Genomic DNA, 25,095 nt, shown 5'->3' on the forward strand with positions numbered 1-25,095 from the left:
TGAAACCCAGGGTGTTGCATGTTGTACATGGCGGGCAAGTGTTCTACCACTGAGCTCTATCCCCAGCCCCTTAGGCTACTCTTTAGTAACAACTGTTTCCAGAAAACAAACCAGGTCCCATGAGAATTATATTAATTCCTTATGAGATTGATGCATTAATAACCTAAATACTTCCCATTAGTCCCTACCTCTTAAAAGTTCTATGATCTCCCAACTCTGCGACAATGAGGACCAAGATAACTCATGAGCTCTTTGAGGAGCAAACTACATCAAAGGCATAGAAGCTCAAAATGATTCTTGCAGCTGGTTTAATATCATTTTATTACAAACAAAATGGCATTTACTTTCTTTTCTTCTACCATGAATATTTACTCATTTGGGGCACCTAGAGTCTTTTTTCTTTCAGTGAAAAATAAATGATAATAAGAATTTGATTATGTTTCCTGCTGAATTGGCTAATACAAAATCACCACCTCATTAAGGTATGGAAATATTCTTGATTTCAGTAACCCTGGTAAGAGAGACGAAGAATGTGGGTGCTTGGTGTTCAGTGCTCAGTAACCTCCCAGATAACTGTTTATGTGCAGGGGGCTGACCCTGAAGTGGGTGCTGAGGACTTGCACATCTAGCCTTTATTGTGGGTGTATGCACAAATCAGGCAGTGAGTGTACTGAGGAGGTGTGTGCCACTATGTGAAGGCCTTAGAGCCCAATGCATCTGGATCACACCTGTGTACACTAACAAGTTCTTTTTTTCTTTTGCTTTCTTATTTAAAAAATTGTTTTCTAAGTGACATTTTCATGACCTGCCAGTTGACTCTTAACTTAGCCTGCGTTCCCTAGAAGACATATCTTAAGACAAAATGTAAGTGGTGTGCTTTACTAATGAAAACAGGAGTGAAGATAAAAGGGATGGAGGAATGGAAAGAGGGAACAGTGAAAAATGTGTCACAAAGCAGGCCAATGCTGAGTATGAAGCACAACTGGTGGCTCTATCTCACAAGATCAAATTTGAGACACTAACAACTACTGTCTCTCAGGACATTTCTTAGGAGACAATAAAGGGGAAGCTTTTATCCACTGACTCCTATCTTCCATCAGACAAAGGTCCACACTATGAGGTTCTAACTTGCTTGGAATTTTAGATTATTCATATATAGGTACTGAACAGGTCCTGTGCCATCTTAGATCTCTTTATAAGTTAAGAGGGTGGAAGGTGGGAAATGATGGCAAGCAATAGGGACATGAGATGAGCCATGAAGGCTTGTTTCCATTTAAAACTGATCAGAGCTCCTGCAGAACTGGGTGCTGAGGCAGCAGCAGGGGTGAAAAATAAAGTCAAGAACCAGAGAGAAGGAGAGAGGCACAGAGATCCAAGCCAATAAGATCCAAGGTAGTGCACAGCTGGATAATAATAACACTTGTAGTGTGTTTTTGCAAGTCTTAGAGCATATAAGTCAGCAATGAGGGGGACAATTCTTTCTGTTATTGGGTTTTATTCAAACACCTTATTTGAATTGTTTACCTTTGATAGTTATGATCCCCACCAGGGTGCTTCTATAGAAGAAGTGTGTGCAAACAAGAGATTAAATCATGAATATAGGTGTGTGTGTGTGAGTGTGTGTGTGTGTGTGTGTGTGATAGCAGTGTTATCATTTTTCAGATGATTTCATTGCACATTAAAAGGACACAGAATATGAAGCAGTTGTGAATAGACTTTTCCGGAAAATAATTAGGGAGCTATATTTATCTCTGAATCTTTCAGGTACTGCAGCCGCATTTGCCATTCCAAAAATAAAAATGCTAATTTTTAGAAAAGGCAAAGATATTTAAAATTAATGCACAGAAACATGCCAACTTGAGAATGAAGGTTTAGATTTAGATATTTACCTATATAAAGTCACCATAATAGAAAAAAAAATTACAGAAAACATTTGTCTATACTGGAAAGTAGTTATGTATTATTAACTGTTCATTAAGTCCTGAAATGGCCTGAAGAAGTCTATAGAATCCAACATTGAGCTTGATCTGTGGGTTTTGTTGGCTGACCACAGATGGATTGAGTAATCATCTTCCTCAATATTAGTAGTCTGGGTTACAGGGAAACTGTATTGAGAATCGTCACTAAAGAAAAATAAACAACCCGTGGCCATGGGTGAGCACCCCTTAGGCACACGGGGAAGGTTGGAAACTGGTGTACACCAGTTTGCTTCTTGGCCACTGTACCAGAGGTTTTTTGTTTGTTTGTTTGTTTGTTTTGTCTTGTTTTTGTTTTTAATGAGAGCTAAAGGATGGAGTCCTGTCATAGGGAAAAGGAGGATTCTGGTCTTATATTAAGAACCACGGACAGCTCCTGGCTGCTGCAGAAAAGGCACATTATCTTCCCATTCCTGACGTAAGAGTCCAGAGTCTCCAAGTCTGATTTGGATTCCAGTTTACTGATATAAAAGATGAAAATTCAACATTCTCTTCACCATTCATTTAATTGCATTTATGTGAGCAGGAAGAACTCAGGGATCTCGCGAATTGTTCAGGGGTGAGGTTGAAAGGATAGTTAAGGAACCAATTTTTTTAAACATGGTTATATTTTATAAATAAATAATTGGGCCGCCATGCAAGGGGCTGGAAGATGGGTCAGGCGGGAAAGCCCGGGGGTGGGGGTAGGGGCGGGGATCCCCACGTCGTCGTTTGAATGCTGGGTGACTGTAGGGAAGAGCGGATCCCACCCAGGTTAGGCCACAGGAGCAGCGCCATGTGCTCTGGGCTCCTGGCCCTCCTGCTGCCAATTTGGCTTTCCTGGACCTTGGAGACCCAAGGCTCTGAGCCCCGCAGGTGAGGCGGGGGCTTCCCGGGGTTCCGCAGCCTCCCTCCGGACGCAGTATCGCGTAGATCCGCAGCCGGAGGCGCAGTACGGCACCCACCGGCTCCCGGCTGTACTGAAACTGGTTGGGGGTCGGGTTGAGAGACTCGGAATGGGGTTTGAAGGATACGGGTAGCGTTTCCCTAGCTGCCGCTGCTCGCGCGGCGGTAGCTGCGGGTCCCCTCCCTCGCCCTGCCGCAAGGAGCCCAGAGGAGCTGGCTTGGTGGCCGATTCCCGGCCCCGCCTGGCGCCGCGCAGCCGCGGCTTCGGCCCGCAGTGTCCCGCCAGGCCGGCCGCTACACCCTATAGTCTCTGCGCTCCGAGTCCTGCGTGGCGGCTGCTGAGGTGGGAGAGGGCGCCTAGGGTCGGGGCCGCCGGGCAGCAGTGAGCGCGGGGGAGGGCCAGGAGCTTGGCGCGGCCAGCTCCGCCTCCGACTCGTCCTGCCTCCTCCCCCTCCCTCCGCTCCCGCGCCCGCTGCTCCTCCCCTCCCCGCTCCTCCCCCTCCTCTACTCCCCTTCCCCCTCCGCCCTCCTCCGCTCCCGGCCAGCGCGGCGGCGGCGGCGGCGGCGGCAGCAGCAGGAGCAGCCCCGGCTGCGGGTCGCGACGGCGGCGGGGCGCCCCCTCCCCCGTGCCGGGGCGCGGCGGAGGGATGTGGGGCTTTGCGGGAGGAAGGCTTTTCGGCATCTTCTCGGCCCCAGTGCTGGTGGCTGTGGTTTGCTGCGCCCAGAGGTAGGGTCGCGGGTGGGTTGACGGGAAGCGGGCCGGGCGGCGGGCAGGGCGCACGGTGTGCGCGCCGGGCGCTGGCGAGTGAGCCACCGCCTGACCCTGCTTTCTGTGCCTCCCTCCTTTTCCCCCCAGCGTGAACGATCCCGGGAACATGTCCTTTGTGAAGGAGACGGTGGACAAGCTGTTGAAAGGCTACGACATTCGCCTAAGACCCGACTTTGGGGGTAAGTGGGATGCGCGCTGCCGTTGCGGGAAGCGCAACCCACCGCGTTGGCGGCCTGGGTAGAAGAGAGAGGCGGGGGCCGCATCCGCTAAGCTGCAGCGGAGTGGGGGGGGTGGGTTGTATTTCATCTGCGCCCCCTCCCGGGATAGTCCCCCCATTCTCAGAGCCGCCCGCACCCCTTGCCGGAGCCTGGCTGATCACCGTGTGGTGCGCTTCCCGCAGGTCCCCCAGTCTGCGTGGGGATGAACATCGACATCGCCAGCATCGACATGGTTTCTGAAGTCAACATGGTGAGTGCCTGCCCTTCCCAAGGCTGTCTCTGAGCTCCTACCCTGCTGTCTGGGCCCGCTGGCGTCCACAGTGCTGGGCCAGAGGCCTCCAGAACCCGGCAGAGTTTCCTGGGCCCGGGAGGGAGCCGCGCTCCTGGGCGCGGGCCTTTTGCTAACCCGGCTCCCTCCACATGCTGAGTGTGTATGGGGGTGTTGCAGGCGTTGGAGCCTTGCGGAGGGCGCACCCTGCCTGCAGAAGGGGTCCCGGGCTGGCCTAGAGCCCTGCTGTCACAGCCGCCCTCGTGCTCAGAGATCCTCCAGCGGGCTGTCACCTGGTCGCTAGGCTTGCCTAGTGCCGTCTAGCCTCCTTAGCAACAGGCGCTGGGGAACCAGGGAGTGTGGCGAGATGTGGGGGTGGCTCGTATATTCTAGGTAAGAGGTACTTAAGGTTTCCTTTGTTGTCATTTGGAAAGAAATACTGGTAGTTTGAGAGGAGCTGGGGAGATGTGTGGAGGGGTGGCTTGTGTATACTAGGTGTGACTCAGGTCAGTTCATGGGTCTCAGCTTCTTTCCTAAGTTAGGCAGGCTTCTTCTGAACCCTGAGAACCTGCTTTCAGCTCTGCCGGTCGCTGTCCAGGGTGCTGACGGAGCCCTGCCTACCCAGAGAAGGAGAGGGCCCGAGTTGCAGGCCTTCTCTAGAAAGGGGCAGCTCTGCCAGGAGAGTCCAAGGCTAGTGTTCTCCTGTCACTTAGGGCTGATGTGAATGCTGGCAGGATTCATTATTCTGACCTGTGAAAAGTAGAGGTCAGTATTCTGAGGTGCAGAGAGTGTGTCAGAGACTTTTGCCCACAAAGCTTTTTAGGGCACCAGGGAATGATGAGATAAATGACCCCTTTCATTTGTTACTTGAGCTGAAATGAGATTTGAAGACAGGTTTGATTTTTGTGCTGAGTGTAACTTTAGAAATCGTAAGAATAAGCATCTGGAGAAAAAAAATTGGAAGAAACCATTGACAACTTTTCTTTTGAACATACAACACTGAGAATATGAGGCATGGTTTTAGAGAATATGAGGCATAGGTTTCTCAACTCTGATGTACGTCAATATCACTTGGGGGCAAACTTGTTTTTAAATGCATGCTCTCTGTTTCTTCACTCCAAGGGATTATGATCTAGCTGGGCCAAAGTGGAGTTTTCAGGTCCCAGCATTTAAAACTGGTGCTTCAGATTATTTTGAAGTTGGTATTTCATGCACAGTATTTTGAGAAATATTGCAATAAGTTATAAAAATATGATTGCATTAAAATAAACTAAAGGTGTTATTTTATATGGACTTTAATGAAATGTATTTTAAAATGTATACAACTGAGGATTTCACAGGATGGAGTTTTTAACTACATTAAGATATTTTCATCACATTTTCACTTTTAATCTGAATTTGAAAAAAAATATAGTGTGAGGGGCTTGGGATGTAGCTCCATGGCAGAGCACTTGCCTACTATGAACAAGGTCCTGAGTTCCATCTTCAGCACTGAAAAAAAGAAAAAAGAAAAAGTTTGTTTTGTAAAGTATACCACTTAGGACATTTATATATGAAGGCAGTGTAAGTATTAGCAAAACACATGGAAAGAATGTTGCCAACTTTCATTAAAATTTAACATTATGTATATTTCACTCATTGATAATTTTATGAAAATAATTCTGTTCAAAATACATGCTTTATTATCTTAAGGGAACAAATTTTTTATATTTAAGATTCAGTCTCTCAAAACTGGTTTTCTTAATTGGGGACATCAAATTCTCTAGAGGAGAAAATTTGACACAATAGTTAATGGATATTTAGTGGATTTTTCTATCAAAAATTATTATATTGAATGTGGATGGAAGAGAAAATGTAGTGAGTGACTCTTTAAGAACCCCATACAATATTAAAACAACCAGAAGAATAACAGGAATATATTATTGCACACCATTGCACATTCTGTGTTACTTTTAAACTTAGCTATCCATTTGCTCTGGTATTGTGATGATAGTTGGTACATTTAAAAACTTTGTTATTTTTGCCTTAATTTATGTACCATGAATCAAGGTGTTCCAATTTTGTATGGGCTCAATAATTTAAAGACAAATTGAACATACAGGCCATGATATTGAATAGTCTTTAAATATATATCCTATAGTAATCACAATGCATAGTATAGCTGTGGTTTTCTTGCATTCATTTTTTTCTCTTGCATTCTCATGGTAGTATTCTTTTTTCTGTCTCTGTAAACATAAAATAACTGTAGACAAAAATTGAGGATTAGTGGGATTGGATACTGTAGGCTTTTGGAAAGATGTGACTGAAAGCCATTTGAAATGTGTTCTTCCTCCAAGAAGCAGATTAATCAATACCAGGCTGTAGAAAATTCTGAGTTTCCTTAATATATTTGTATCTGATAATGACTGTTATTTAAACTATTATTACAGGAACTTCAAAGGTAGTAATTGTTGAGTGTTACTTTGGGAGTCACATTTTATAGGGAAAGGACAGAATATTTGAGTGTAAGATTAGAACTACCACTCAATCACAGTTCTTTGAAAACAAATTGTTTTATTAGGTTTTATAATTACACTAGTCATTACAAAAAACTGTTATAAGTTATGGATAAAGAAATGGTCACTAAATAAGATATGATTTTCCTTTAAGGGTTTTGTAACAAAAGTAGGATATGAGAAATCCCATTCTATGAGAAGAACAGATGAAAGTAGCAAGAGAGAGAGAGAGAGAGAGAGAGAGAGAGAGAGAGAGAGAGAGAGAGAAAGAGGGAGCTTGGAGGAGAGAAGTCTTGGGAGAAGTTATTTTGATGTGGAAATCTTTATGAAACAAAATATATTTAAATTGGATGAGGGAGATGAATAGCATTCTGAGACTGTCATAGGAGGAGGAAAGAAAACGGTAAAGATATAGATGGATGAATGGGCAGGATCAAACTCTGAATGGGATAATTAAGAGAAGCAATGGGGAAAATTCGACAGACCTATGTACACCTGAGCCTTTATCCATGATGCAAAAGAAATCAGATGATAATTTTTGGAAAATAAGAAGAATACAAATGGTAAACAATCTTAAGCAGTGATTGACAAAATTTGGGACGTGCTTTTTAAGATGAATGTTTGGGCCAACCTGTAAATTTAGACAGAGAAGTAACAATGACAAAATTTAAAAAAATTATGGATAAATGATCATGGGAGTGATACTGGAGATCAAATCGAGGGCCTCCTGCCTTCTAGGCAAGTGCTGTACCATTGAGTGACATCTTCAAACCCCATAAATAAATTTTTGAGAATCCTTTATAATGAAATTTTTAAAAATTCACAGGTTTCAAATAAAGAAACTGAAAAGCATGTGTATTTCAATTAGGAGAAATATGCATAAGCTTGTTCTTGAGATTTTGGGGGGTTATTGCAAAGAAGGACAACAAATTTTGCACAATAGTAATAGTGCTGCTTTTTTCTTTAAATAACTATAATGTGCATTCTTTCTAGTAGTGCCCGCAGATGATGCCTCTCATCTTAAATAACAAATAGAGAGGTAAATTATATAAATGCATGTATATCTCATCATTCATTTTGGTGTTTTGTAAAAACAACTTAAGAGTGGATTTGAATATTTTAGTATACAGCATTGGTTTTGCCATAGCTTGTTTCATGGATAGTGGATGTATTTCACATTTCCATGTTTTTCTAAATCTTCCAATTCTCCTTTTCATGCTCTTCTTTTTAATTAGCTGACATAACAGTGATCAAAAACCATTTTGTTTTACATAACCTATCTTGTTTCTCTTAGTGAGTGCCTATTTGAAAATTTCTGGTAATCTTTTAAAATTATGCATGGTTATATAATTATTGAGATTTAGTCCATAGATTTTAAGTGAAATTGTGTACGTGCAAGTACATTGTCTCCTGGAAATTACTGTACATTCCTGTTGTAATTTTTGTGCTTAGCAGTAGTCCTAGTGTATAAGAAGCATGTGTTGAATATACAGATGGAAAGATGAATCAGTGTATGAAGATTATTGAAAATATAGGATACATAAGGAAATATTGAAAAACAAAACAAAAACTTAAACATGATATTTTAAAATGAGTTCTTTGTTATTTATTAGAATGAATCATTGATTTGTTGATTCAGAGCAGAAGCTACATGTACTTACTTTTTGCTTCATTAACTATAAAGCATTGGGGACATAAAACTAGATTTAAACTCTAGTAGTATTAATTCTAAATTCTATGATTTAACTAGCACTTTGTTATTACTTATATTTAATTACTCCATTAAAATTTACTCAATCCTAATGCAAATGTAACTACAGGATTATTTTTTCCTGATTTCATGCACATAAATTATAAATTGCCATCCATTTTTTAAAATTAGCATTCCTTTAAGCAACAACTAATATGTATGTTTAGTTATTATGAGCTGTATTCATCCATTATGCTAATTCTATTGTATTCATTTTTCACTTGTTGCATATTCTTCTCATAAAATCCACATTTTTATGCCAGGTGTGAAAAAAGTGTCACATAAGAGCATAGTTTTAGCACATTTTTGAAATGTTACTTTTTGAAAATAACTTTGGAGTACATCATTGTTGAATGGATACAATCTACTCATGTACAAAATCGTATACACCTGGGCCGGTGTATGCATTTATGCTGTCATTTTATGTCTTTGTCCTTTTCTGAAGGGAGGAAAAATCAGTGAGAGGTTCTTGACTACAGTAAGCTAGGATCAGAGATTTGGAGAATTCATCTTTTAGGCATTTTTTTTTTTTTTTTTTTTTTACTAAATTTACATGAATGAACCTCTCCTTTCCCAGTTCAAAATCTAGAGGTTTCTTTGCCATTAGTGAATGCGCGAATGAGAGCCCAGCCTGTCCAGCACTTACCCAGGTTCTCAGGCAGGAGGTGCTGAATCTCAGCACCAGGTGGTGTACTTAAGAAAATAGTCTAGGACTAGAGCTGTGGGTTCTATTTCCAAGTCTATAGCAATGTTTAGCCTTAGGCAGGTAACTTAATCATCAGTAATTCCACTGCAGGCTCCCAATCACTCATGGCATGTGTGCAGATACTAAAGCCCTACCACAAAGGGATTAGCTCTACAGAGAAAATCACAGTAAAGACAGCAACAGGATCCCACTTTAGAAAGTATTCCTTCACTGATTTCTTCCATAGAGGTATGGATATTTTCAGAGTTTGCATATGAATTGTTATTAGCAATTTAAAAGAAGGAAATGTGCTTATGCTTTTATTATAAAGCAAGCTGGGGGATGACTCAGCAGAAAGGAAGAACATTTTGCTGACCCAGTTGGGGGTTGGAAAACTGCTTACATGGAAGGTGCTCCTGGGGTAAGGTCCATAGTGTGTGAGTGGTGTTTGGTTCCAGGTTGCTGCATTTGGGAGGTAAGGTTGTTTATTGAGGACATTACTTTTCACTGGCAGTATGTTTCATGCATAAGTTATGATCATACATCAATGCTGGGGCACTGATAAGAAAGCATATAATGAACTTTAGAGATGGATGACAACAATACCTTACATAATATGCTCTTTATGAAGAGAGGTTTGTGTTTAATATTAGAAAGAATGGTATAGAGAGCCCAAAGCAAATGCTTTTTGTATTTCCCCTAAGGGAGGTTGTAAAGCTTATGTTGTTACATCTCTTAAAAAAATGAATCTTACACTTTATTGCCCCGTTGCAGATGCCCTCTTTCTTGAGCCTGTGTGGGGCTCAGCTCAGGATTCTTATGTGTTGCACATAGAAGACACTCAGGAAGTTTTTAGTTTGAATTGATGGTGCAAATCTGCTTATTTACATGTAGTTAAAGAACAGTTAAATCTGATAGCAGATTCAGTTTCATTTGAGAAATTAGGACCAACTTCTGCTTTCAACTCCAATGTTTGGTCTTTCAACTCCAATGTTGTTTAGACAAAAATACATTATTTATATTTCCTTAGATGATGGTAAATAAAAGGAGTTAGAAAAATAACTGTGCTTCTTGGGCTACTTGACAAAGGAAAGCAGCTTATAAATTTGGTGCTTGTTTAAATGAAAAATGGCATAGATGATAATAAAGAGAGTTGTGTTCTTTTCATTAAATGTGTGTGTATAGAAACCAAAGAAATGCAAAGGTTAAGATGGCAAGTGTAGAATACTGCTGGTTGTCTATCTTGGAATTAAAGGCTCAAATTTAGGACAGTAGACCTCATGATATTCATACAGCAAGATGGATTCAATACTTGATTTTCTAGCCTGTTATCTGTGATATAGCTCTCCTTCCATAGGTAAGGGAACACTTTTATTAAAAGTGTGGCTCTGTGTCTTAGAGTGCATACTGATTTTTGCATTTTGAAGAGTACCAAACATTTTGAGTAAATAAATGAAGCCAACCAAGCATTTGAAATCTTTTAAATTATTTTATGATACACATTGAAGTGTAACTTAGTGAGTTGGTAGCTGGACGTTTTGCACACTGTTTAGTAGTTTTTAACATGCTGCAGGTATTATGTCATATTTGATTATCAAGCCTGATGATCCAGCTGGTTAAGTAGGCAATACAGGTATTAACCACATCTCCATTTTTCAGATGAGAAAAGAGGCTCAAGAATAGTGCAGATATTCTCACTCTCACTAAGTGGCACAGGTGTGATATTTTCATCACATCATCTTGCTAGCAGATGACAGAGATGCTCTCTCAGGGTTTCAAGGGATTTTATCTTGTTCTATGACTTTCATACTACCTAAATTAGATCCCCCTTTTCTACTTCCCCATGAACCTTATTCTTTCCTTATAACATTTATTGCAGTTGTAAATATTATTTGGGTGGACGTATTTGCTCAATCTTTCCATTTCTTTTCTCATTAGACCAAAAGATGTAAGAGGCAGGCTGTGTCTATGAGCAGTGCTCACATAATGCCTCTCATTGATAGATACCTATTAGATTTTTGTTGAGAAAGAATATGAATGAAGACTAAATGAATAAACATAAATGCATGAATAGATACATAAATTTACAGTGAAATATTTTCACAACTAAGAATTTGGACTAAAGACTGAGAAGAGTCTTACACTCTAAATATGATGTATTCAATTTTACTTCAGGAGACTTAATTCAAACAGAATTTGAATAATTGTACCCACTATCATACCTTTTACTCTATAATATTCAGTAGCTGTTTCCTTCTTCACTGGGGAGTTTTATTCTGATTTTGAAGCAGGAAAAAGAGTAAAATATTGCAGTAATTTTGCTGATGTAAGGGTTGGTGTGGATATTCTAAATACCAACCACTAGTACTTTTTTTTTAATTCAGAATTTTGTGTCTACTTGAAAAACATATGTGGGTTGAGCCTTTCTATATTATAGGGAAGTTCTTATTGCTCTTTTCATAAGAGTTCACTGGGTTCTGTGTTTCCTTTCCATTGTCCCATAAGCAATACAGTGGAGCTATGGTATTTTTCAATTGTTTGCTAGTTTTGCAGTGTTTTATTTCTGGGCCATTTATCCTAGCCATATAAGAATATTCTATATGAATATAAGAATATTCTCTAACTGCAAAATTTGGAAAAATAGGAATATGATAGATCTTATGTGTTGGTGATTTGTTCTGTGCCATCATCCAGGACAGAGTTAGCCTGTGATCTGTTTGGCTTGGGGACAGAGATTTCCCTTATATCTTGGTTTTCAGGAGACCATATTAAATAGAATCCATGGTAAGTATTAAATACTGTTTTTTCTCTCTATGTCTTTTTTTTTTTTTTTTTTTTTTTTGTGGTACTGGGGACTGAGCCTCATGTGTGGAAGGCAAGCACTTTATGATTGAGGTATTCCCCTAGCCTTTACTTTTTGTACTTTCAGTGAATTTAAATATCACATGGAAGCATTTAAAACAATTAAAATTTGAGCATACATGATGTTAACATTCTTATTCAAGGTGAGTAAAAATAACATTAAGACATGAAAACATCACATCTCTTTAAATGCCCTAATTTGTGCTTTATTCAGTTTGAAAGAGGATACAGATTCTATTGATTACATCATCATATTTTATCCCAGTTGTACAATAAGATAATTTCTTTTATGTAAGATCTTTGAAAAATCTACATGCTTTGATTCATGATCTGAAAACCATTTGCCTTCTCTTATTTCATATTAGTTGTAAAGGATAAAAAGTAGGCTGATTTAAAGTTATGTAGCCCTGATTGTGTTTGATACCTATACAGAAAATATTTGTTAATTATTTGAATATCACAAAAATGTTCCTTTAAAATTTAATTTTAAAAAGTCTTTATGATTGTTAATTTAAATAGATATAAGGAACAAGTTTTTTAGGTCACCCACTATTTCATTGTGTGTGTGTGTGTGTGTGTGTGTGTGTGTGAATGAATATCAATCTATCCAGACCAAAGATTGTAAAAGAAACAAAAATTGGGGTAATTTCTTGTAATATTATTAATTGTTTGCCAGTCATACTGATTCTGAATATCCATCTAAGATATATGCCCCTTTGTCAGGTCAAAAGTAGACTAGAATGGATATCAAACTCAGTGCCTGGCACATAGGATTTTCTGAGTAAAATATGTTAAATGAGTTTGTGAAACAATTTACCCTTCCCATAAAGCTGTTGTATTGCAGAGATTTCATTATTTGGTTGTGTGTTTAACCTGTAAAATTAACCGTAACTTGAAACATGAGGATCTCTGTGAACTTGTCACACAAAAGCATCTGAATTATGGAAAACAGTACCATCTCTGTTGTCCAAAATGATGGACCTCTAAGGTTTTGAGCTATTGCGAGGATCCCAGAGCTATTTTCTCTGTAAGCACACTTTCTCACCATTGATGTAGGGTCTGCAGAATGCTTTGCCTTTCCAAAACAGTATACATGTTAGAAAAAGGTTGGAGATAAATGTTGGAAGAGTGAACTGATTATACTAATTCCTTTTTATGCTGTTGAATATTGTACAGAAAATTCACTGGTATGAGGGCGTATTTGAATGTGCCTTTGAATGAGTTTTCATTTCTGAATCCTTTCTTTGTTTTGGCCTTGGGCACCGAAGTTCCTTGTGAGAATGCCATTTCTTGTGGTACATGTTAAAATAATGGTTGCTTAAGAGAACTGTTCTATAGAAGGTTAGTGTGTGCTCCTTAATCAAAGTGTTTCTGCTCTAATAATATTGGAAATCATGTTAAAGAGATAAAATTATTTTCCTTGCTTTAGGAATTGTCGGGACCTTTAATATGCTAATGATTTTATAAATCTTCATTAGAAAGGTGAAGAATTCAATATTTTCCAGATATGTTTGACTGGAGGGATGGGACTTTATTGACATCTCCCCCTTCCTCCTTCTTTTTCTTCCTCCCTTCCTTCAAACTCCTTTCTTTTTCTTTTTTTTTTTTTCTGGGATGTCAGAGATTGAAACAGGTCCTGGTGCATACCAGCCAAGTGGGCTGCATCCCCAGCCAAACAGATTAATTTGGGGAACAAAATACAGCTTCTTAAGGCTGTTGGGCTTCAGTATTTTATAGATAGAAGTATTGGAAACCTAGAAATTACTTCTGAGGCTGAGCAGGGGGAGCTGGTGGTGTTCTGATGTTGCATTCCACTAAGGAAAGTCTCCTTCTATTTTTGGACATATCATATTTCACATTCAGTTTTTATGATATTTATAGGATTGTGTATATAAGTTATGGTTTGAATGTGTCTCCTGGAGTTCATATGTTGGAGTTTAATCTTTAAGGCATTAGTGTTAGCGGTGGGACCTTGAAAAGGTGATTAGAATTAATTATTTTATAGCAGGAATGGATTCAGGATAAAAGGATGAGTTCCATCTCCCCTCCTTTCCCTCTCCTCTCTTTTACTTTTCTCTCCCCTTCCTTCATTCTCCATGAAACCACACAGCAAGAAGGCCCCTCTAGATGCAGGTCCCTTGATCCACTGTGCACCTGTACAGGGCTCAGGATTTTTCACACCTGGTAATAATGGGCAAGTAAATTGATGTTAATTCAGAAATGTAAAGAAATTTTAAAATCTTAATTGCAATTGTCTTGTTTGTGTATTTGTTATTCACATTTAGAAGCACTACTGGTTTTAAAGACTACTGGTTTTAAAAAAGTGGTTTAGGGCCTGGACATGTGGCTCAGTGGCATAGTGTTTGCTTAGCATGCTTGAGGCCCTGGGTTGAATCCCTAGCACTGGTGGAAAAACAAAAACAAAAAAAAGGACAGTTTTTGTTTTGGAAACATAATGCTCATCTGTCTGTCGGTCTATCTCTTTATCTATTTATGTATTTATCACTATCTATCATCTCTCTTTCCTTTTCTCCTATGGCACATGTCTTTGTTATATTATGTCATATTGCTGCAAAGCTTATCTTTATTTATCCATGTTTGAGATTTTACTTTATCACATTAACTGTTTGGAGTTTTAATTATCTAGGGAATTTCCTCCACACTTGAGGGTATTTCGCCTTTAGAAACCTTAGAGAGTTTAACGTGCAAGATTGCCATCTGCAGTGGAAAAACTTAGTATTCAGAGTACTTAAATCCCAGGGAAGATTTGCATGAACTTTGGTGAGGCATTCATACTCCGGGACTCTCAATTTGATCATATCCTTTAGTGAGGATTCTGGAATGTATATTCTCTAAGTTACCTTCCAGTTCAGATTTTGTGGTTTTTTAGAGTTGGTGAGCAGTTTGAAACATAGGGAATCTTCTATTTGCCTTCCACATAGTGCTACTATTTGTCATTTGATACCTCCTGTAGTTTAATTAGTTATCCAAGTAGTGATGAGCAGTGTCGAGCTACTCTAATTTGGCAGTTTGTAAATCTGTACTTGAAGGATGGCCAGTGTGAAATCTGGGAGCCATTTTTTTTTTTTTTTTTTTGTCAGTCAATCTATGCTGTGTGCTGTGAGCCTCAGACATTTTGTACATAAACAGCTGAGATTTAAAATATGCATCCAGGATGATTAATTTTCAGGTATCAAACATAGCAGTGTTAATTATGTTTTGGTCTGAATTGAGAATTATTAATTCGTGACTGAAACCTGAAGTGGACTATTACAATGCTTCTTTTGTATCCAAAGGATAACCTTTCCGTTATCACTTGAGAACCACACAAAATCTGGAGATGTCTGAATCAATGCTACTCAGTGCCAAATTACCCATATTCAAATTTTAAAAAGTTCTACATAAATTTAATTCATGTATCATTTTATAATCTTCTGTGGTATATCAGTATTATCATAAAACTTCATCATTTTAATAGCTCATAAACTAGTCCAAAACAAAAGACATAGACTTGTTGTTGTCATCTATACTGTCACATTTGACCAGGATGACTCTCCTGCATTTAAGAAGATAACAGCTTAGATCTCAAAGGTAAAATTTGCATATTGCAACATCTCTACACAAAATAAAGTTTTACTATGTTCTAATAATTTTTCGGTCTGAATAAAAAAAGAATTCCATATACATAAAATGGAAACAGTTACCATTGTGGGTGTGAGGATGAGATTTTGGCTTGACTGTACTAGGTATATGCAAAGAGATAAGTAAAATTGTTTAATTTTATTTGCTAAGAAGAAAATGTGGATGTACGAATTCTTACATGATTAGGACACTACCTATTTAGGATTATGTAGATCAAAATGCATAAAATGTGATCCAAACTTGGAAGTAGTCAGTGACCTCCCCCAAATAATAATGATTATGACAATAATAATGTTTTCAAAGTGTTTAGTGCTTATTGTTCTTTTTTGATTGTAGCTGAAATCCTGCTAATAGTGGATTGTAATATCTTGATAGAGGAATATTTAGCACAATCTAAAGAGAATAAATGAGTAGTTTCCTAATATAACTCTTTGAAATAATTTGTCTGCAGAGTCCCCCATATATACCCACAAATATGGTACTCAAGGTTTCTCTCTCTTAGAAGAAGGAGGGGTATGACTGATGCTTTAAAGTTCAGACATTAAAAGAAGCAGGCATCTTTTTCTAAGGGTAACTGAATTAGCACACCTAGGGTAGAGCCAACTCTTAGAATCCGTGGGTGGGTACAGATCACAGCAATTGGCTGGTTTACAGAGATAAAGGGAAAAGGTCAATTAAAGGAGCAGATGCCCTGTGTGGTTTCTCTGCTTCCTACCTGAATGACTTTTATCTCTCATTAAGAGATAAACAGTGATGATTTTGCCTGCTAGTTTTGTCACTGGAGGTGGTCTGAGGAGGTCTCTGACAGAGGAACCTTAATTCAGGATGTTTGGGTCCTTGACAAATAGTGTAGAAAAGAATTTCTAGATGTGTCAGGTATAGAGGCACAGAGGCTATCTGCATGCCTACATTCGTTTCTCTCTCCAAGTTGGATACCTTAAGAGGCAATTTGTTTCAACATTATTTTCTCCTTTTATTCCTTCTCTCAGTTTCTAAAACAATTAAGGGGAAATTTTATTTATTTTCTCACATCCCTTAGAAGACAGCAGATGGAATTTGTTAAACAAAGACTGACAGGATAGCAAGCATCTATTAACTGACATCTAACCTCCTGGTATATGTACTTTGGCACAAGACTGAACTTGATTATGCAATGATGTACAAATAGCTCAAAACTTGCTCATGTGACAGTGTTAACAGAATCCTCCATTTAACCAGTGGAGGGACTCAGAAATCAGTCTGTCATATTACTGAGCTAATTTCTGTGTCTATTATCAGAAAGCTGAGTGTTTCTACATCACACTTCTATGAAGATTGATTTGGTGTGGTTACCTGTTTATAATGAAAATTGTGGAAACAACAACAATCACAACAAAACTCCCAAATTAAAAAAAAAAGCGTGATATAATTTCACTATACTGTTGAGACTTTTGGGATGGTAGAAAAGTGGGGCAGAAAAGACTGGTTTGGGGAATATGTATGGAAAGACACTATTTTTGTTGCTTCAGAGTGAAGATTGGTCTGAAATAGGCTATATGCACCAGAACCTTGTTATTTTGTAGGTTCACACTGGAAATAACTGGAAGGAAGCAAAGCACTTTTTTTCTAATTTTCAAAATAACTGGTATCACTTAGTAATTATGTCTAGTTTTTCCTTTATGACTTTATTTTTTAATATAACTGCTCTATGTTGACAAGTGTGCTCTTATGCTGCCTCTCTCCTTCATCCTAAAACTGTAGATTTAAGAAGTGGCTTAAGTAATATGTAATGGCTCTTATAACCAGGAGGAGCCCTGAATAATAAATCCAAATGATGATACTTGTCATTTTCCATGTTTCTCTGATTAAGTGCATCTGTATAGATGTTGCCTAGATCACTGCAGACTTGCCACATGGATGAGTTCTCACGGACACAAACAATCATTGAAGAAACACATGAAGAGGATGCTTGATGTTAGCCCAGGAGTGAGTGAGCAATCAGTGAGCCAACTGAGGAATGTATGAGGAATCAATAATATCGGGCCTTGGTTGTAGTGATGGTAGGAATGAATAAAGGGGGAGAAACTTACAGACAGTTGGGCATAGAGATGAGAGATATACATTTAGCTATTTCTGATAGTGCTTTGCAAAGCATCTTGGGAGAAAAATGGATAAGTTCATTTGGGATGCTGTAACAAAAGACCATAAACTTGGTGGCTTTTCAACAACAGAAATTCACTATACATAGGTCTGAAGGTGAAGGGACAGAGTCTGTGTCTGGTAAGATTTCCTCATCCATAGACAGAGCCTCCTGTGTCTCCACATGGCAAAAGGGACCAGACAGCTCTTGGTTCCTGTCTGAAAAGGTCACTCATTCCATTTATGAGGGATCCCATCATGATGTAGATATCTCCCAAAGACCCCACTTTCCAATACCATCATTTTGAGACCTGACCTCTCAAAGCCTACAAATCAATTTCAGAGGTTAAGGCACACAATCATTCAAACCAGAGGACTAGAAGGAATGGAAAAGACTTAAGGGAGCTATGGATGGAATAAAAGTAGAAAATATGGTACAATTATTATAACCAACAGGGACTTTATTTCCTTAAATATTTGGAATACTGGGATATCTTACCACATTTATTTAGAAAGTAGAGTTACAGTTGTACTTAAGCGTCCCTGGGGGTTTAGTTCTAGGAGCCCTACAGATACCAAAATCCATGGATGCTCAAGTTCTTTATATAAAATGGTGTAGTATTTGCATATAGCCTACATGCATCCTCCTGTATACTTAAAAATGTGTCCAGATTACTTAATACAATGCAAAGGATCTGTAAATAGTAGTTACAGTATATTGCTTGGTATATTGCTGGACAAGCAAAATATATGTATGTGTGTGGTTACAGATGCAATTTTTTTCCCCTGAATATTTACCATCTGTGGTTGGTTGAATCCATGTATTTAACTGTGAACACAGAGGGCCAACTATATGTTAGTTTGTACTTTGCAAATCGTTGTATTCTCTTTTGTTCTGCATTCCTTATGTTTAACCTTGATAAAAGTGGAACTGCTGAGGGTGTTGAGCTTCCTGAGACAGAACCTGTTGTGATCCTGGTAGCACCTCTGGTGGTCTCTGGTAAGGAACCTGTGCTGAAATGCCCCCTTGTTTTTAGAGCTGCAAAACTTATGTGATGCTTTGATTCATGTTTGTTTCAGATGTGGTGGGAGAGAAGAAAGAAGGAAAGAGAATGGATAAATAAAAAGGAAAGCAGAAATCCTCTCTTACCTAGATTTGAACTCTGAATGATCACCACTCCCATGGGTTTTCATGACTTTACAATAGAGTCCCATATTCTTTGACCTTATATGAGGTGTAGGAACTTTTCCCCCTGTAAAAAATGCTTTTGTGTTTAAGATGTGAAATAAGACCCACCTGGCTGGAGTTGATAAAGTGACCATTTGTGATGAACTTTGGTACTTGCTACACCTTCACTACTTTTACAAAATTGTGTTTATTATTATTTTTAAACATTTATTTTTTAGTTGTAGTTGGACACAATACCTTTATTTATTTATTTTTATGTGGTGCGAAGGATTGAACCCAGGGCCTCCCACGTGCTAGTTGAGCCCTCTACAGCTGATCCACAACCCCAGCCCAATTGTGTTTATTATTTTACAAAGCTAAAAACTTTATTTTCCCACCAAGGAAATTTAGAATATATAGAGAATATATAGAGAGGATTTCTGCCTTCATTTTTACTCAGCTGTTCTCCTTTGTGCTTTCCTCCTTCCCACTACATCTGAGCCAGGCATGTACTAAAGCATCATGTTTTGCAACTCTGCAAACACCTGGGCATTTCAGCACAGGATCTATTTTAAGTTTTTGATGCACATGTAGTATACATGTAATATTAATACACTGTAGACACAAGTTACTATTGTTAATACTTTTTAATGTAGCTTTATATTTTAGAGACTCCTAGTCTATTGAACACATTTTACAAATATTTTAAAAGCTATATAATATTTTCTCTTTCTTTCTTTTTCTTTTTCTTTTTTTTTGTGGTACTGTGGATGAACCCCAGGGATGCTTTAACCACTGAGCTACACCCCCAGTCTTTTTTTTTTTTTTTTTTTTTATTTTGAGATAGGGTCTCACTAAATTATTTAAGGCCTTGCTGAATTGCTTGGCTGGCCTTGAACTTGTGATTCTCCTGCCTCATCTTCCTGAGTCACTAGGATTATGGGCATTTGCCACCATGCATGGCCCCATATAGTATTGTTACGTAGTTGAAGAATATATTCTACATAATTTTTTTCCTATTGTTGGTTATTTAGGTAATTTGCTCTGATTTGCTAGACTAAGTAATGTTTGGGTGAATGTCCTTGTGCAATGATTATTGTATTATAGATCATATCATGAGATATATTTCTTTTTTTGAGAGAGAGAGAGAGAGAGAGAGAGAGAATTTTAATATTTATTTTTTAGTTCTCGGTGGACACAACATCTTTGTTTGTATGTGGTGCTGAGGATCGAACCCGGGCCGCACGCATGCCAGGCGAGCACGTTACCACTTGAGCCACACCCCAGCCCATGAGATATATTTCATTATTCAAATATTGAATCAAATGATATGAAATCTTAAAGGTTTTTGATACATGTAACCAAGAAACTTTTAAGACAAGATCTCCCTATTTGGGCTTCTGTTGAACTGCCTAAAAACAGTCTACATCTATAATTCTGGAGTAGAATTCTGTTGAATTCTATAGCCCACCAACTGTTAAGATTTAAAGCTAAAACTGAACAGAATCTCCAAATCATTCTTAATTTTATTATCTCACTCATAATAAAAAATGCAAATAATTTGATTTTATACTACAATTGGATTTATCTTAACCTTATCTTTGGCATTCTGACAGATGTAAGCAGCAGAGTACACAAGTTAAAGTCAACAACTTGAAGTAGAATTAATGCAAACTCTGGAAATAAATTTTACACAAGAAAATAAGAATTTCCTTGGAAGTCAGGCCTAAAAAGTTGGAAAAAAATTGTTAGAGGCTTTGATGTCACAATTGACCATTTTTATCTAGAGGATTGGATTCTGCCATGACATTGTAATCTTAATTTAATCCCATATTTTATCTCAATAACTGATCCTTTTGGCATTGGAGTAGGTGAATAGTAGGGGCAGCTGGTGAATCAGATATAGAGAAACTGAAGACCAGGTCCTCGCATAAGGTTCATCACCACTATCTACCTCTGGGGGAGAAAGAGGTCCTGGTAGGTGCCATTGTTGTGTTTTTTATCAGGAGTGTAGTGAAGGTGGCTTCCAGTGAGCATGATGATTAATGGGAGATAGTGTTTAACAAACCATTAGTTTACTTTGCCCTACATGCGTAACATTTTAAGGGACAACTTTCCATATAGTTAATGAGAAAATAAAAAGTCACACATCCTTTAATCTGATCCAAAATTTGGTCCACTGATGCAGAGAAAAAAAATGTTAAGTGCCCATTAGCATTTAATTAGAAAGGGAATTTGGATGAAGTTGGATTTTTCCACATTGAGGATGAGATGAATGGGTTACCATTTTTCCTTATTACCCTAAATCTTAATCCTTATATCATGCCTAGAAATAGCATTACATCATTTCCCCCACTTTTTTAACATTAAGGTCACACATTTGACCCAAGGTGCTATTATGCTTTTAAAAACATTTTTTTTTCTAGTGTCACCTTCTCTTTCTCCCATCCTTACCATTATTTCTGCTGGGTTGGAAACTGTAGTTTGACTTGACCTTAAACACCTGGCTCTGTCTCCCAACCTAGACCACAAGGAAATCCATTTCAAGGACTTCTATCCTTTTAAAATTGTGGGCATTGCAGTTCTGTCCAACCTTCAAAAAGATGTCGATGTATGTACCACAAGCAAACTCACCCACTGGAAGAAAATGGTCCCTGACTACAAAGTGTCTTCAGAAAATGTTTATTATTTTATTTTCATTATCTTCATCACTCAGAACATTTTCTGTCTTTAAGACCTTCACAGTGACTTTTCATCTTTCCAGATAGTTGTTGAGCTCAAATTTTGTTTCCCTCAGAAGATGAACAGATAGGGTTAGTTCTCTGCCCTGTAACCCGCCACATTTCAGCCTCCACGTGTTTCCTAGATAAAAATCTCCTTTTCTTCCTATCTGGAATTCATCTTTCTATGCTCCATACTTTGAGTTTTCCTGTATGTACATTTTCTGTATCCTGTTTAGCATGGTAACTTCCTCTCCATTAGGTCCCCCCATTTAGTCTTTTTCGTTTTTCAGTCCTGTGCATTCAACCCAGGGTCTCATGCATGCTAGGAAAGTACTCTACTACTGAGCAACATCCCTGGCCCTTTCATTTAATATTCACATGGGAAGTAGAGAGTGTGTACTTAAAAGACACACCAAGCCCTTCACTTGACCATGCCACTCCTAACTGTTGAATTCTTGTTTTATAGCCATCTTCCTCAGCTATTTCTGGGACCTGTATCAACCCATAGCCCTTGCTTGTGCCCTTCCTCTTGGCTAGGCTTCCTAGAATGTGCCTCATCTTGTTATCCTAAGTATGATTTTCATCACTTTCCTTTTCTCCAAAATATATTTATCTAATCTTGCTTGATAATTTTGGTAATATATAAAGTTTCATCCTTTTCCCCCATGACCCTAATTTGGAGCGCTCAAGTGCAGTAATCTATGATATCTTTATTCTGTGATTCCTCTGTGTTTTGATTTCCCTTTCACAATAATTCTACTCTGTTCTTCCTGTTGTATCTAGGTTAAGAGCCATTGGAAAATGATAAGAATATGAGATGTTAGATATGTCAGTTAGCTTGATTTAATCCATCTGCAATGTATATATATATACATCAAAATATCCTGTTGTATACCATAAATAAAGTCTATGGTTTATCTATGATTTTTGCGTTCTTGGATTCGAACAACTGTGGATCAAAAATATTGGAAGCTGGGCATGGTGGCACATGGCTGCACTCCCAGCTTCTTGGGAGGTGGAGATAGGAGGATTTCAAGTCTGAGCTCAGATCATGTCTCAAAAATAAGAAATACAAAAAAGAGGGGAAGATGTAACTCAGTGGTAGAGTGCTCATGCTTGAGATGCTGGGTTTGATAAAAACAATAGCAATTCAAAAATTAAAAAATACAAATTAAAATGCAATTTTGAAACTATTTACATAGCATTTGCCTTGTATTGTGTATTATGAGTAATTTAGAAATGACTTGAAATATGCAGCAGAATGTATGTAGGTTATACATGAATATCACTCCATGCAGATTTCAGAATCTGGAAGGATGGTCTTAGAACTAATCCCCCACAGTTACTGAGGGATGACTTTACATACAACTTTTATTTGTCAATTAAACAATACACAATTTCTTGAAACCTCTACTCACTGCAGGGAGCAAACGGTGAATGGTTTAGAAGTGATTTTGTAATTGTGCCAGTTGACAGAAAGGATGTCTGTAGACCCCTGTCTGTTTATTCATCGCTCTCTCACCCTAGGTAACTACACTGTTAAAAAAGAACCAGAAGAAAAACTGAGTATGAAAAAACAGGCTCCTGGTCTGCTCATTAAGTGACACAATGTTGTTGAGTGTTTAAAAATGTTTACTTATTGGATGGACTGGGATGCCATCTCAGCTAATGGCTATTGAATATGTACCCCTCCTCCTTGCCAAGCAACCATTAAAAGTCATGTTATTTAGTATATTTGAAAAACAGGATGCAGTTGACTGAGTGTGATGTAAGGACATAGCTTTTGTTCCTAAAAAATGAAAATCTGAAATTAGCTAGAGAAGGAACAGACTTAGCAATATGAAACTTAGAGAAGTAAGGATGAAATTTGTGCTCTGACCAAAATTCATTTCCTGGGGTGCTGACTCAACAGCAGCACAAGGCCCCCAGTAAAGTAGCAATGAATTAGATACATCATGGGTTATTTTCCACAAGGTGTTTTGAAAATATTAGGATATGATGAAAATTAGGAGCTGAATATCAAGTTTCAAATCAGAAGGAGGAGGTTGAGGGGGTTAGGTTAAGATCCTTAACATTATGACCTTCTATCCTTCTATGTGTATAGAGAGGTTTCTTTTTTTTTTTTTTTTTTTTTTTAAGGAAGGAAATCCGATCAGTACTGTTATTATGGTTGGGTCTCGTTCCAAGATTTGGAGACCGTAGACTTTGGAACAATGCAGCTCTCCATCTGCAATTGTTCTGGACACATTCCTGTGCATTTCTGGTTTGAATTTCCACAATGAAATTGTTGCCAGTGGATGTTTAAAAGGTTATTATTTTATTTTAAATATTTGATTAACATGAATTGTTAAATGTTGTTTGTTAAGGAAAGGAATCCCATGAGTTCTAGATAGCATTACCATCAAAAACTGTTCTCCCACCCAGGCTTCTTAAAATGAAGTGTACAAAAGCTTAGATTTGAGAGAACCCTGGAAAACATGCATTATATACGTTTCAACAGTAATAGTTCTTAAATCTTTCCAAAATCTAGAAAGGTTATCAAAATCTATAGATTTCATTATTCTTAGATGATAATTGTATTTCATAATGCATAATCTTGGAGGTAAAAAGGGCCAAACACTGCATTGTTATTAGAGGAACTTGCAAAAAATATATAGTTAAATCCTAATGAAACATTTAAAATAAATAAACTTCAAAAAATCACTGTTATTTCCTGATATTTCTGAATTCTAATAAGTTCTCAGCAAAAAAAAGAAGTAATTTTCTTAATAGCTCAATATCACAGCATTACTTTGACCTCTTTTCTGGTCTGCATTACAGGTTTGTCACATCTGTGACCATTTTGTACCATTTATGAGTTAAGCATTTAATGAAATAAATTCCATCAAAATCTACATCTTCAACTGAATAGAAGTATTTTATTATAAAGCAAATTTTTGTTTTAACTTTACTTAATCAACAATAGCTACTTTAAATCTAATGTAAACATATATTTTAGTTAATCTTGATTCATTTGTCTCTCTCTGGTCTGCCTGATTCTTGTTTATTTAATCGAACATGCCTTAAAGATAGGTACCATGCCAGCTGGCTCTTTTGCTTAGCACAATGCAAGAAAAAATTTAAAAACATAATATATATTTTCATAACAAAAAAGTTGCTATTTCTATGAATGAGGGCTAAGCCTTCATGTTCCCCGATTGCTAATTAAGGGCTTGGGTTGAATGGATAATGAACACCCACAGATTATCGAAAACCTTATTTTAGTAGATAGCATATACTTCTTCCTTTACTGAATCTCTTCCAGAGTTGCTAATGACTAACAAAAGAGACCCATTTGAATCTGGCTCTTTCTATTTCCCTGCCTTTTTTTCTGGTGGATATGCTAAGTGCAAATACAATCACAAGTTATAAAGGCAGAGGGAAAGATGAGATGGAAAAGAAGAACTAATAGAAATTAAAAAAAAATCTAAACAGATTTCCAATTCTGGTCAAAATGGAGTAGTGTACTCCCTCCAAGGCCTTCCTTAAAACAATGG

At 38.0% G+C, this 25,095-nt stretch overlaps 1 protein-coding gene across 2 annotated transcripts in view; it reads left to right on the plus strand.

Moving 5' to 3' along the window:
- The first annotated feature begins 2,751 nt into the window (after positions 1-2,751).
- Positions 2,752-25,095, plus strand: part of Gabrb3 (gamma-aminobutyric acid type A receptor subunit beta3) — a 220,202-nt gene continuing 197,858 nt past the window's right edge. Inside the window, exons 1-3 of one of the 2 annotated variants that reach the window (XM_076851271.2) lie at positions 2,752-2,831; positions 3,718-3,809; positions 4,031-4,098. In XM_076851271.2, coding sequence (XP_076707386.1) covers positions 2,752-2,831; positions 3,718-3,809; positions 4,031-4,098 — 240 coding nt within the window. Of the gene's footprint in view, positions 2,832-3,508; positions 3,589-3,717; positions 3,810-4,030; positions 4,099-25,095 lie in introns of those variants that run through there. The other variant, XM_076851270.2, reaches the window with a different exon arrangement.

This window comes from Callospermophilus lateralis, chromosome 3 (genome assembly GCF_048772815.1).
Source record: "Callospermophilus lateralis isolate mCalLat2 chromosome 3, mCalLat2.hap1, whole genome shotgun sequence".
NCBI classification, from domain to species: Eukaryota; Metazoa; Chordata; class Mammalia; order Rodentia; family Sciuridae; genus Callospermophilus; species Callospermophilus lateralis.